Here is a 13,844-nt window from a genome sequence, read left to right on the forward strand (position 1 = left end):
TAGCAACTGTTTTTACTAAACCCAGGTAAGAGTTGGTTTTTTTGTGTGTTGCAGGTGTATTACCTGCATCTTTAGCTGACAAAGTTAAATTGCAGTCTGAGCAAGACTTCCCTAGAACATCAGATCCTTGTAATAAAGGCTCTGAAGGAAAATGAAGTAAAGCGTGGTTTTATCAAGAGAATGTTGTGCCAGCTGGACTTATCTTTCTTTAAAGAAAAAGATTTTTTGTGTCTTACATTATGTTGGTAAGGTGTAATCTGGGAAATAATCACTTATATCTGAGAAAATTAAGATTTTATGAAAATTACAAGGTGGAACTGTGTTTAAGGATGCTAGGACTGACCAGATTGCTCTTGTGTAAGGTGAATTCCTGGTATGGAAGCCTGAGAGCAATGAACTTGGAGGAAATTAAACTGATGCTGTTTCTCTGTGTAGTGTGGGGGTGATGCTAATGAATTTGCCAAGGGCAAACTGCATGTTTTCAAACAAAATTTTTTAAAATATCCTACTTATGAATGAATTGCTTATATTGAGAAAGAGCCTTTGGAAGCAGGACCGTCGAGGAGAGGGGAAGGTTTTGCTGCAGCTGTTGTGCTGAGACACTGACTGGCATGCCCTCTGTTTAAAATCTCAGGTTTGCCGGACGAGAAGGGTAGATTTCAAATTCTCCATATCCACACAGTACGGATGCGGGAACATCAGCTGCTGGCTGAAGATGTGGACATTGCAGAGCTGGCAGTTGAGACTAAAAACTTCAGTGGTGCTGAATTAGAAGGCTTAGTTCGAGCTGCTCAGTCTACTGCTATGAACAGACACATCAAGGTCAGTCCTATCATCTCTTGTTGAGGGAAAGGAAAAAGAGAAAATATGTGGAGTCTTTTCTTGTATGTTTACTTCCAAATGGATAATGTCATCTCAGCTCCCTCCATTCTAGAGGAAGATTGCCTTGCTTTTTCCATCGTTTGCTGATTATGGGAGGTCAGTGTATCTTTAACTAGAAAGAAGTTGTAAGGACCATGAAATGTCAGGTTATATTAATCCAGATGAAGAACACAGTATTCGATTGTGTTGAAATATGAGATGATTAGTTCATGAAGAAAGAGGCTGAAGGATGTAACCTCGCTAGCGGCCAAGAATTGGTGTGAATTACTGCAGAAGAGAGCCTTTGACATCAGTTGCCCAGCACTGATTATTTTTTTAATAAAAAGTCTGTTCAGCCTAAAATATGAAGAAAACAAATCATTCTTTCATTTCAGCAAGAAAAATAATTTGGTTGCTTTGACGTTTATAGCTATTGGGAGCTCTGGTTCTTTCTGCTTATATGTTTTATATAGCCAAGAAAAGTTGTTTGTTTCCTATAGCCAAAAGCACAAACATGAACAGTTTCTCATTTTCTTGGGTTCTGTCTCAAAAAAGAAATCAGCACCTCTGGAGGTATTTTCATCCCTTTACAAGCAAAGCATTTTCCTTTTAATTATTAATTTAACTTAGAATTGATGCATTTTCTTTGCTTGAATTTTGGGTGAATTTGTGGACTATTAGCATTTTGATATGATCCCTGTTGTGCCAAAATTTTGCTGTGGGAGAGGAGACAAGGGCAATACATGAATATAAAAGAGCTGTCTCCTCCTTTAGGTGTGTATGTGATTGACATCTTAGTAATATATGTATTGCTATGTGTACTGTGTGTACTATTACTATGTATTAATATGTGTATTCCAAATGTCAAGCAACCACACTTCTGTTTTTCTTCTCAAACACTTTGACACAGTATTTTTGGATAATCTTACTGTTTATTCTGAAGACGTCTTCAGCCAAATGATGCACTAAGGTGTTTTATTATCTCCTACTAGTACTGCGAAACTTAAAATATACATCACATGCCTGACCTAGATTTCAGAAGCACCTGTGTGGAAGCCACAAAACAAATAGCATTTGAAAATCAAATGGAATTATCCTTCTGAATCATTTAAGTTCTTCTGATAACCTTTCAAAGTATTTCTATGTTAAAAATTAAAATGTACAATCCATTAAAGGTTAGGAAAGAAAGGAAGCTTCCTATTTGTAAGTGTACCACTTGAGGAATATATTAATAGCGTTTTGAGTACCTTTGCTTCCCTCTGCAAAACAGAAGAGTGATTAACCTGCACTAAAGATCCTCTATATGCTTGGCATCCTGTATTTCTGCTGGGTGAGTGTTTTTGTGAGAAGGTACTCTATCGTTTCAGCTGTCCTCAGGTTACAAATATTTGTTTGGCCAGTCTGAGTTACTGAGGTTGCTGTTGAGAAGCTGCTTTTGTTACTCTACAAGATAAGCATAATGTGTTTCCTTCCCATGCTCAAGTGCAGTCCCTGTTCTTGTAGATCATGCTAGTCAGAAGACGATGTCTTTTAGATATGCGTTTGAGAGGGAATATTATTTGACTTATCCATCGCCTTGGTCTTAGGAAAAGGCGATAGAGGTTTCTCTGCCTTCTGTGAAATGCCTTGAAATCCCAAGTTTTTACCTCCTGAACAGAGAGATCATGTAGGGCCATCACACTCTCAGGTAAAAGCATGTAGTGTTGCAAGATGCAGGTAAGTTTCAATGAAAGTTGCTTTGGAATCTAGAGGAATTTCTTATGGTAGAGTTTGAAGTACAGAAATTATGAAAGGCCTTTCAAGACTGCACTACGTCAAGCATAGGAGAATTTAGATCCTTTGCCTCATCTTCAATTTACTTTATATATATAAAAAAAAGTTTCTGCTTTGCCACTTAGCAGTTAGATGAATTGCTTTTCTCAGATCAACTTCTGCCCCATTTTGTAACTAATCCTCTTCCTGATATCTGTAACTCCACTCAGGATTCTCAGCAGACTGCACAGATAGGATTAGTCTGTGATAGCCAGTGTTTGTACGACACTTAGTGGAAAAGTTGCTTCAAATCTGTGTAATTCCTGATTGTTGCCCAAGGCAATCAATATACTTGCAGATCTAGAAATAATCCTGGTAAATGGAGCTGCTCCATATTGTAGAGCTGCAGCCATAGTCAGTAATACATCTGAGTGAAGCCTGCAGCTTTAAAGGCTACTCTCAATATGTTTTCAAGAATTAAAAACCTCTTCTAGCTCCAGCGTGAGCAGCTTTGAGCCATCTCCTCAGTCACAACTAGAGGTACTAGAAATGATTTACAAGAAAAGATCGCAGTACTGCTTTGTCTGCTGTATGTTTGCTTCCAGTCACTAGGTTTTAAATGTTGCTGCTGTTCCCAAACTGCCCAGAAATGAGAGCAATGTGAGCTGAGCTAACTGTAGCTTGTTTATTCCAAGTAATGCTGCTGATAGTGCTGCCTTGGGGACATTCACAGCTTTGGTTGAACTGAAGCAAATAAAGACAAACTAGTAAGAAGTCTAATATTTACCAGTCCCCTTAAAGACTTTCATGTAGGGAGAGGAAAGTGAATCGTTTGAAGTTGTCAAAGATGGAGTGAGGAAATTTAGAGTTGGGTTAAACCAAACCTGAATTTGTCTTTCTGAAAAAAATCACAAAATGGAAGAGGCTTCACCACCTTCCTAGCTAGCACCTGGACTGTGCAATAAAGTATTTCTACAGCCTCTAAAGGGGGAGAGTGGTTCCTTACTCTAAAGGGAGCCTACATAACTCCACTACATTCTAGAAATATAAATTTAAGTGAGATTAGTCCCATATCGGGCACTAGTGTTTGCTTCACTGACAGATGGTTTATATAGGTAAGGCAGCAGCAAGGCTGATGCAGAGCTTCTGTCCTGTTCATATCTGGGGTCGCTTCTCTGAGCAGTGGGATCATGGCCATACTCTTCATTTTTCACCCAGTGGGATGGAACCATTGTTACTCAATGACTTTTGGGGGCTGGCAGATGGCTGTGGATCTGAAGATGATGATCGCTCCAGTGGTACTCAGCAGATGTTCAACAACTGTCATTTTGAAAAAGCATTTTCATTGTTGCAGACCATTTATGGGGTTGAATCCTTGGATGGAAGCTGCTAAGGGGTCAGGTGCAGTAGTGCTGTACTTCACTGTGTTTTGTTGCCCTCTTCAGGCCAGCAACAAAGTGGAAGTGGATATGGAGAAGGCAGAAAGCTTGCGTGTGACAAGAGGAGACTTCTTTGCGTCTTTGGAGAATGATATCAAACCAGTGAGTAGGCAGCATGCGACTTAGGTGATAGAGTCATGCAGTACAGTTAATGATGCAAGAGAGCAACTTCCTTCTGGGATCAGATGTACCATAATGCACCGTGGTCTGAGGTATTGTATCCTGTGTTGTAGGAAGGAAAGCAGGGAGCTGCTCTCTGCCTGCAACAGTAAGGCTGTATTTAATACCTTTTCTTCCGTGCAAGAATCATAAAAAGCAATAGAACAAGTAAAGCAATGCAGTTTCTTCTCCTTGTTGTATGTACACTCTCCCTTTTATGCTAGTTCAGTCAATTGATGACAGCTTTCATGCAGACTGTAACAGGAGACTTAAGCCCCATTTTTGAGAATTGTCTTTAAATGACATAGATTCAAAACCCATTGGCAACTTGCACGGATTAGAATTTGTGCTGAGGATACGTGTAAAATAAATGCTCCCTCTCTTAATACAGGCATTTGGAACCAACCAGGAAGACTATGCAAGTTATATCATGAATGGTATTATTAAATGGGGTGATCCAGTAACAAGGGTATTGGATGACGGGGAGCTGCTTGTTCAACAGACCAAGAACAGTGACCGTACTCCACTTGTTAGCGTTCTTCTAGAAGGTAAACTTAAGAAAAATATGTATTTAAGAAAAAGAAAAGAAACTTCTGTAAACGATTCTTATGTGTTGCCCACATGGTGGCCTGTTATATCCTGCAACTGCATGTAGAAGTAACATATGGGAGGAAAAATAGAATTAGTTTCCCTCTCTAGATTGGATGAAGTTGGTTTAGATATTAATACTGGCTTCTCAGCATGAAATTTGAGGGGATGATCTAAATCCTGGTCTTGGAACAATAGAAAAGTGATCGTATGCAGTTAATCTAAATGTGGATGTTTTACAGTTCAAACATCTTTAGCTGAGTTAGTTGTCACGATTCTATTTCAAGTTGTTGGAGATCTCAACAGTGTTATTAACTGAGTTCAAACAACGGTTCATCTGGCCACATTTAGGTGTGTACTGTTAGAGGAGGATTGCCCTCCATCAAGACTGTTGTTGACTATGAAGAGTCTAGGAAGCTAGTTCAGTGTCTCTGTTGCAGATATTAGAGCGTAAGTTGTTTACCACTTCCCTCTTTTCCTGAAGTCTGAAAGTGTGGATTACTCCTATTGTTTAGTGGTTTGTTGCTTTGAAATTAAACCCTGAATAGCTCCCCCTGAATAATTCTGTGTTTGTGGTCAGCATATTTCAACATATTGCTTGTATGCAATGCCTCATTATATTCCAGATTGATCTGTACTGGGTGTACAGATTCAGATGTATTTTGGTCTTTGAATTATCCTGGTGTGAATTCAGGCAAATTATAAATTGTCAATATTTACTTGGCATTCATGCTGTTCACTTGTTTACCATGGTACCTGCAGAAAACATATCTTTAAGGGGCATGAACGTGATTCGAAAAGATTCTGCAAAATACAAACACATACTAATTTTGCTGCTGTGCCCTCTTCTATAAAACATGCCTCATCCTCTTTTGTGTTTGTTTCATGGCGAATCAGACTGCATGTGCTCAAATAGTTGCATTAATTTCCTTCATCTGGAGGACTGGGTTGCAGAAAGAGATAGCGTTCCCTCTGCAAGTAGAAGAAAAGGGCACTTCACACTGCAAATACCTGTGAAAGAAATCATAACCATATTTAAAATATCATCCATGCTGAGCCTTACCAGAACTGTTTTCTCCCTTGATTTTTTTAATTGTGTTTCTCCTTCGGATCAGGTCCCCCCCACAGTGGGAAGACTGCTTTAGCAGCAAAAATAGCTGAGGAATCCAACTTCCCCTTTATCAAGATCTGTTCTCCTGATAAGATGATTGGATTTTCTGAAACAGCCAAGTGCCAGGCTATGAAGAAGGTACTTCTGCACCCTCCTCTTTTGTTTGATGACAATTCAATTCTGTGTGCTGTAGTAGATTGAGAAGTGAATATCCCTTGAGATTGTGCTTTCTTTTCTCTGTAGGTCCTAAATTCCTATACGCATTTGTTTATAAAACTAAATGAATGTTTTTGGGGCACTGGCACTCAGTGACTCATCCCATGACACTTAGTTTCTTTAGGAACCTTTTTGGGAAACCCAGTAAACACTGACCAGTGATCGTTAAACAAAATTACAGTATTTCAGTAAGCTCTGTGTATCACCAAACAGATCTTGTGAAAAAATGTAAATGGCTATATTGGTTTGTGTAAAACAGTATCGTGTTAAAGCAGTGCTATCCCCCATCTTCTGAAAGCCTTCTGTAATAATGCACTAGGCCACCCAAATACCCAGCAAGAATCCTGGAAGAGTAAAGTCAGTTGTTGTGTGTAATGTCCAAACGCTTTAGATTCTGCACTGGTCTTCTCTTTATATTTAATTCAATAAAAGTCTCTTCAGTTGAAGCTCCGTGGCAGAATCGCTAGTATTATAGGTTATTCTAGCTGCAGGAAAGCTTCTTTTTTGGTATTGCCTGTGGTCAGTTGTAATTCCATATCTGGTCACAAAGAAATGTTCATTGTGTGTGTTTGGAAATTATTTTCCTAATTAATAATCTGCTAATAAATGAATGCAGAGGGTTCTGGTTAAACTCCTGCTGCTGAACAGAAAGCAAAGAGGTGGCACCTGTTTGTCTTGAAGATGCTACCTGTGCGTGTTGCCTTGGAGTTAATTAGCTGCTTTGATAATTGTGTTCCAGGCACTGAAAGATCAAAGGGAGCTCTTTAGATAGAAAGAACCACATTTGTTCTGGATGTTTTCAGGGTGCCTGACAGGGTAGACCTGAAAGAAGGCAAAGATCTTGCTGAAGGTAGCGTGTGTAAATTTATAGCTCACAGGCCTTTTGCTCATCTGTCTTCAAAAAATGTTTGTTTGCTTTGTCCCAGCTGAGGAGATTTCATGTGATCGCTCTGAATAAAGTCTCAGGGTGGTCTGTGCATGGATTATGTGGTTCTGGAAGGGAAAATGTCAAGGTTCTGGCCCAGTTGGGTCTGATATATAATCATAACTAAAAATGGAACAAAACACCTGAGCAGTGATGAGCAAGCCTGGAGCTCTGTCTCCAAAGATGAGGATAGGAAAGGCTCAGGGTTGTACTTGGAAGGAGCAGATCCTGCCCGAATTAAACTAGGAACAGTTTTGAGGTGACGAAGTTTGGTTAAATGAGAGTTTTAACAACTTGGGGAGCAGGGGAAATGCAGACAAGTTGAGCAACTTAGATTGTTTCAAGTAGTCAGGTGGAAGAGAAGAGATTTCATTTACAGAGGCAATTTACCCTTCTTCTGGCTGAATTATACTGGATTAGGCATGTAAATGAGATATTTTACTCTAAGAACAGAGAAATAGTTCATTGCAAGATTGCCTCATTTCTAAGAGAAGCAGTGGGCTCAAGGCTGGAAGCCCGGTTTGTAATTTAGATTCTAAAAGGATCATTTTGGATTTCACTTGAATCCAGGGAATGCTGGAGGTAGGCCTGCAATACCACTGAAGTCCTTAGTGCTACTCATAGTTAAAATCCAAGCTTTGCAGTTGCTGCTCTATAAAGGGTGATATGGAGGCTTAATCAGTAGGTCTTGTTATAACCAATATCCAGCCTGCATATAAATACTTCATAATCGCATTATGATTGTGGTGGTGTTTCTTTTTTTTTGCCTGTGTGTGTGTATTGTTATATTCTCAGTATTGCCCCAGCTCCAAAAACCCAAGGAATGGTGCTCTGTTTTGTCTGTTCTTTACAACTAAATGCAGCCAGCAGCTGGCTTTTTTGCAACATGTATTGGGTAAATAAACAAAGCTCATCTCTGAATTTGTTGAGATGTCAGTGCTTTATTAAATGCAGGTAGAGTCTAGTCTTGTGGTACTTATGTTCTTTATTCTCTGTTTATTCTTCTAAATGCTGCTGTGCTTCGTTAAAAACAAATCAACAGTTCCAGTCGTGACTATTGTAGTTTTGCTGCTGAGATTTAACAGTGAGTCATTTTGCTGTTTTTATTAGATCTTTGATGATGCATACAAGTCCCAGCTCAGCTGTGTTGTTGTGGACGACATTGAGAGACTCCTAGGTGAGTTAGGACAGGGGGGAGTGTGTTGTCTGTTGTGCAGAAATATCGAAATATTTGCAGTATTGAAATACCGCAAACCAGAAGTGGTTTGGAACCATTTACTTTAGGAGCTTTGAACTGCTTTTTGTTACAGTGAAGTGGTTTATATGTGCAACTGCTTAATGGGCATTAAAATGCATTTTTCATTTCAGATTATGTTCCAATTGGACCACGGTTCTCTAATCTGGTATTGCAAGCCCTTCTCGTACTGCTAAAGAAGGCCCCCCCTCAGGTAAGAAAGTAATCGAGGAGGGAGATGCCTTATTCCTGTAATAATTTTGACAGTGGAGGGCTTTGTGTCTTGCTGATAACTGCTGTGCTGCCAGTGGTATTAGTGCTATTGTCTCTTGATTCAGTCAAGTTAATCCTAGCCTGCTGCTGTTCATTCAGTTAGACATTTCTAGGATAACCACAAAGGATTCATCGTTAATTATCTAATTATTTAAGGATGAATCTTATGGAGTCAGCCCTAGAAATACTAACAAAGGAAACAGGTTAAACCTTTACCATGTAAACTTCAAACACGCAAGCAGTCTGCTTTCTGATTTAACTGAGGAGCAGTTCACTCCAGATTGATCCCTGGCTCAAGCATGTGCTCCCTTATTTAGAATTGATTTCTGAGTAATGTATGATTGTGGATGCTAGGCTTTTAATTTGTTCTTAACTTGAAATTATCAGGTGTTAATTAAAAAAGGTGAGTAAAGCTCAAGATTTTACATCTCTTTCTGGCCGTGTCAATTTGTACTTTCTGACTTGATGAGATTTAAGAACATCAGAAGCAATAATGTTTCTGAAGCTTGCACTGAAGGAGACAAGCATGGAGGGACGCTTCTTTTTTGTTTGCCATTTTTCCTGTCATTCACTAGAATTCTGCGCTGTGTGTGAAAGTATCTGCATGAATAAGTAACATGCTAACAGGAAAACCTTGAAAGTTGGTGTCAGGTAAAAGTAGAGAAACACAGCCTGGCTGAACTGTTTTTTTTTTTTTTGTCATTTTTAATATCCTGGAAACAGTTACGTATGCATGAGTATTGTTTTCATTAGATAGTTTGGTGAAAAGACCTTTCAAATCTAGAACTTTGAACTAAATTGTAATGCCACAGGCCCTGAAGTTCCCCTTGTGGCTGTCAACCTGGGAGAACAAAGATTTCTCCCAGTGAGCTGTCTGTGCCATGTGAAGCCTCTGATATCAAACTTGGATTCTGTTATCATGTAAGTTGGAACAGAAAGGCTGGCTGTATGCAGCTGCACAACCCCGTTTTTGATTGCTGTAATCTCATGTAATCATTGACCTATTGCTAGGTATTGCCATAGTACTAGGAAATGATTGTTCCCATAGATCAGCAGGAAAAAATAGAACGTGATTTAGCTCAGTAGTCCAAGGAACTTATAACATTAGGCTTTCCATTTTATCACTGTCCTCTGAATGTATTTTGCTGCTTAGTTGCACTTTTGTTGGCACCCAAGTCTCCCTGAAAGCAGGATGCCGGGCTTGAAGCTCTCAGATATTTGCCAAGTTTATGCATGTTGCTAGAGATTTGTACTTTGCAATGTTTGAAATGCCCTCGAGGCTGGAAGACTTTGGGTTGACAGCCAATATTATGGTGACTTAAGCCATAAATTGTTGGAGGGTAGAGAGTTTTCTGAGGAAATGTCAGTGTTTGATTGATGCTTTTTTTTTTCTTTTCTTTTAAGTGTCCACTATTGGCTACTGTAGAAATTCAGACATGAGGTTAGAAGGGCCTTTTGTGCTGACCTAGTTTTGCCGTTCTGATCATAGGGCTCTTTCTAGCATGTTTGTTTCTTGTGAGCTCTCTGTGATAATCGTGTCATCTGGGGATTATTTTTTTCATTTAAAAAAACAAAACAAAACACGACTGTGTATAAGACGTGGATTCATGCAGGAAAAGGCCAACAGTTTTCTGCTGTGAACCTTTATTGTGAAAAAGATTGAATGTGGGCAAGGAGACTCTTAAGGCTTTTAGGCTCAAATGAGAAACCCACAAGGGAGATAATACTGCTGGTTAATCATTGCCCTTCTAAGTTCCCTCTGAGATCACTAGTTCCCTTGGGGAGCAATTTATTTGGAAGTAATGGCTGGTTTCAAGGGTTTTGGTTGTAATTTGAGATGCAGATACATGCTTTAAATGTACATGAGTAGCATCAGTGGTACTAACCTGCTCCACGAGGTCAAACCGACGCAAATCTCTGTGGGACTGGGGTCATGGTTTAGGTTCATTCCTTGTAAAAACAGTGTCCTGGCTCATACCATACACCATACGTGTCCCAGTGCTGGGGGAAATTGTACTGCCTTCCCAGCACGTTGCCAACCTGGCCTCCTTTTCTGTCAGTAGTCGGAGGGGCCCGAAATACGAGCGCAGGTGATTTGAAAAGCTTAAGAATGGGAACGACGAAGCGGTTGAAAGTGCAAGCAAGGAATGAGTGGGAAGCAGAGAGCGTTTCGGCAGTGCAGCTTTGCTGCTCCCATCTTTGTGGCCCAGATTATGTATTCACACAGTGTTGTCACATCACTTGCAGAGTATACTTAATGTGCAAGCAGCTTCCTACAATTACTGTAGGCTATGTGTGTAAGAAGAGCATTTCTGGGATGATATCTTATTAATTATGCATTGAGGTATATGTCTCTGTTAAATTGGTTTATGAAAGCTGCTTCCCAGATTCCCCTCTTCTTATTGCAACTATATTATTTTAACGTGGTGTGTGAAGGGCACATACTCAAACCTTCTGTTTTTCTAGCTTGTTTGTACTTTGCAGAAGTTTTGGGAGTAAACACGTTAGACTTTAAAAAAAATAAATTAGAAACGTTTGTCATTTTGCTTTAAATTCCCAGTCACTGCTCATGACTGCTAGTTCCTCTGAGCAATGCTTAAATAGTGGTATCTATTACTCGTTCAAGAAGACTGAAAAACATTGCATTTTGTTTAGCATCTTTTTTTAAACCAATTAAAAAGCTTTTCTAAAATGGACTGAAGAGCAGAAAATAAACCATGTTCTCTTGGGTCTTTATTTCAATCAAGTTTCACTGTGTTGTGCAGGAGAAGAGACTGGGGGGGATAGAAAAACTGAAAAGGACTGTCGCAGCGGGGAGCCAAGCGGGAGAAAAGGACTTCTCTGAGAACTAAGCAGCAGCAGCTCCGAAAGCCGAAGCTGCTTCATCTACATGCAGAGTCACACAAGGCATGGAGACGCTCACCAGCCCCACAGAGGTTTCACATGTGCTTCCCTGCTGGTTCCTGTGAAAAGCTAACAATTGGCTCAAAGGGTGAAAGACCATTGCAGCATCCCCACGCTAAGCTGGACGTACAATTTGTGCAGTGTTATGAAATGTCTGGCTTAGCGAGATGCTCTCGAACACTCTTGTGGATGCCCTTCCACTGCTCCCAGAGGCCCCCAGCCCCTTTCCTCTCCAGGACACAGGAGGCTTTTGCAGATTTATGAAAGTTGACGGGGGGAAAAGGGGAAAATAATCTCCTTGTTTGATATAATCCCACATACATTCCCGATTCCACATCACTTGGTGTGAATTGGAAGCAACTCCAATCAATAGAGATGTTACGCTTACACCTGTAAACCTGGGGAACTGCGTTTTCTGCCATTACGTGTGAAGAATCTCAAAACATGTGCTTAAAAATATAGAAGGGGCTAAAGTTGAGTGAGCAGCCAATGAGTATCCAACAGAGGCACTTCAGTATCCACCAGCATTTGGCTGTAGAGTATTTTAAGCTCCCTTTGCCTGGGGCTGGTGAGATGTGCTGAAATGATGTAATCTGAGACTCCGCTGACATGCTGAGACTTCATTTGCTTGTAGCAGTCTATGAAATTCGTTTATGATCTAGTTTGTCTTAGGTAGTCAATACAATAATCTGGTGCCTGTTAGGAGGTGAGTACTAAGTTAGAAGAATCAATCTCATAATGCTTGAAAATGTAGTCATTGAAAACTACTCCCTTTTTTGAACTTTGAACGACATAGTTGTCTGGTTATGTCCTTTAGTCAGATAAAATCCGTGTAGCAGAGAGAGGTGAAATCTGGGGTTACCCCACTTCTGGAATGCAGCCGGGGCAAGTTGCACATCTACGTGCTGGGGATCTCCTTAGCAGTATGGAGGGAGCCTGGGCTTCCAACTGAGGCACCTCTATTGCCTAAAAACAGGTAGCAGGAATCCAGACTTAGGTGGCATGCTTGTATCTAATCTCCATTAATGGAGGAATTAGTCCTAAAACTGCCCTGATAATGAGTCTGAAATCAAATGATCTTAAGCTGTTGAAAAACCAAGTTCCTTCTTACTTGGTAGTTACGTCTAATTTTTGGAGGTTCACCTTGAATCCTGATCTTTTACAGGCCAAACGTGGCACATGGCCTTTGCGATGGCTGCTGTAGAAATTAAGGATCAAAAAAGTTAAGATTTCTGAAAACAGGGGCAATTTAGCAGTGCATCTTAATAGCAAGAATAAATCCACTGATAGGTGGTGGTGTGTTGTCACTGCAGAGTAATTGGCTGAGGTCAGCTTTTGACAATTTGGCCTTATGGCTTTGCATGCTTTCGTGGTAATGCCTGGGGCAAAACATTTCTGACTTGTAGGTTTTCCAGTTGTTTGCTGAGCAAGTTGCCTGAAACTTTGGAAAGTACAAGGGACTTCTGACACTTAATTTTCTTTTAGTAATTGGTACAGCAGAGATTACGCTTGTTTTACAGTAACTGGTTTTCCAGTGGTTGAAGTTCAGAGGTAGCAAGTTGAAGTGCGTGTCTTTTGAAGAAAGCAGGGAAAACGAATGCTTTATGTGGAGCAGTTAAAGACTTGAAGTATGGTTTTGCAGTTTAGCCCTCTGTTCTAATGACTTTTCTACCGTTCAGTTACCTGTGGGTCTTGAGCGTGGATACTAACAGTCATGTGAAACCTGCTGAGGGATCAGCCCTCTCTTAACTTGTCCTATTACTTTTGAACCTTGTTACGCTTTTACATTCTTAGTGTTGGTATTGTTTGCGTTGAGCGGACCTGTATGGTGAAAGTGAGCATCCTTTTGTTCGCTTTAAAACAGATGCATGCTGATTTCACGTAGTGCTGTGTAGTTTTTATGATGAGAAGCAGCAGTTTTACCCCCTCATCTCCTCTACTGCAGCACCGCTGATTTTACGGACCTCTCTGTTTACCCTTTTCCCCCTGTCAATTTACCAAGAGTCTATTTATGGAAGTTATTCCATATTTCTGCATATCCTTATTGCTTTCCTCTGATTTCTCCAGCTCAGTGCTGCATTTGAAACGACAAGGATTGCATACTGTCTCTGCAGTAAGAGCACTGTGGATTCACACAGTAGAATAATGACTTCTGTTTTTCTCTTTTCCCATTCTAACAGTTTTTAAGTGTTTGCACTTTGAATAAAGCTTAGCATTGAGCTGACGCTTCCACAGAACTTGCCACAATGACTGATTCCACTGGCTTTCCTAAACTGTAATAAGTCGCTCAGAGTCATTTTTGTGTGTCCAGTAATTGTCTGCTGGCCTGATTTACAGCAAGTTTGGGATTCATCTGAATAAATGTGGCCATAGCAAGTTTGG

General features: G+C 40.2%; 1 protein-coding gene across 4 annotated transcripts in view; it reads left to right on the forward strand.

Moving 5' to 3' along the window:
- The window catches only part of NSF (N-ethylmaleimide sensitive factor, vesicle fusing ATPase), a 77,990-nt gene that overhangs the window by 50,492 nt on the left and 13,654 nt on the right, over positions 1 to 13,844 (forward strand). For all 4 annotated transcript variants that reach the window (XM_066981436.1, XM_013201435.3, XM_066981437.1 and 1 more), the window contains exons 12-17: positions 635 to 822; positions 4,059 to 4,154; positions 4,603 to 4,759; positions 5,915 to 6,048; positions 8,162 to 8,228; positions 8,420 to 8,499. In XM_066981436.1, coding sequence (XP_066837537.1) covers positions 635 to 822; positions 4,059 to 4,154; positions 4,603 to 4,759; positions 5,915 to 6,048; positions 8,162 to 8,228; positions 8,420 to 8,499 — 722 coding nt within the window. The remainder of the gene's footprint in view (positions 1 to 634; positions 823 to 4,058; positions 4,155 to 4,602; positions 4,760 to 5,914; positions 6,049 to 8,161; positions 8,229 to 8,419; positions 8,500 to 13,844) is intronic.

This window comes from Anser cygnoides, chromosome 22 (assembly GCF_040182565.1).
Source record: "Anser cygnoides isolate HZ-2024a breed goose chromosome 22, Taihu_goose_T2T_genome, whole genome shotgun sequence".
NCBI lineage: Eukaryota > Metazoa > Chordata > Aves > Anseriformes > Anatidae > Anser > Anser cygnoides.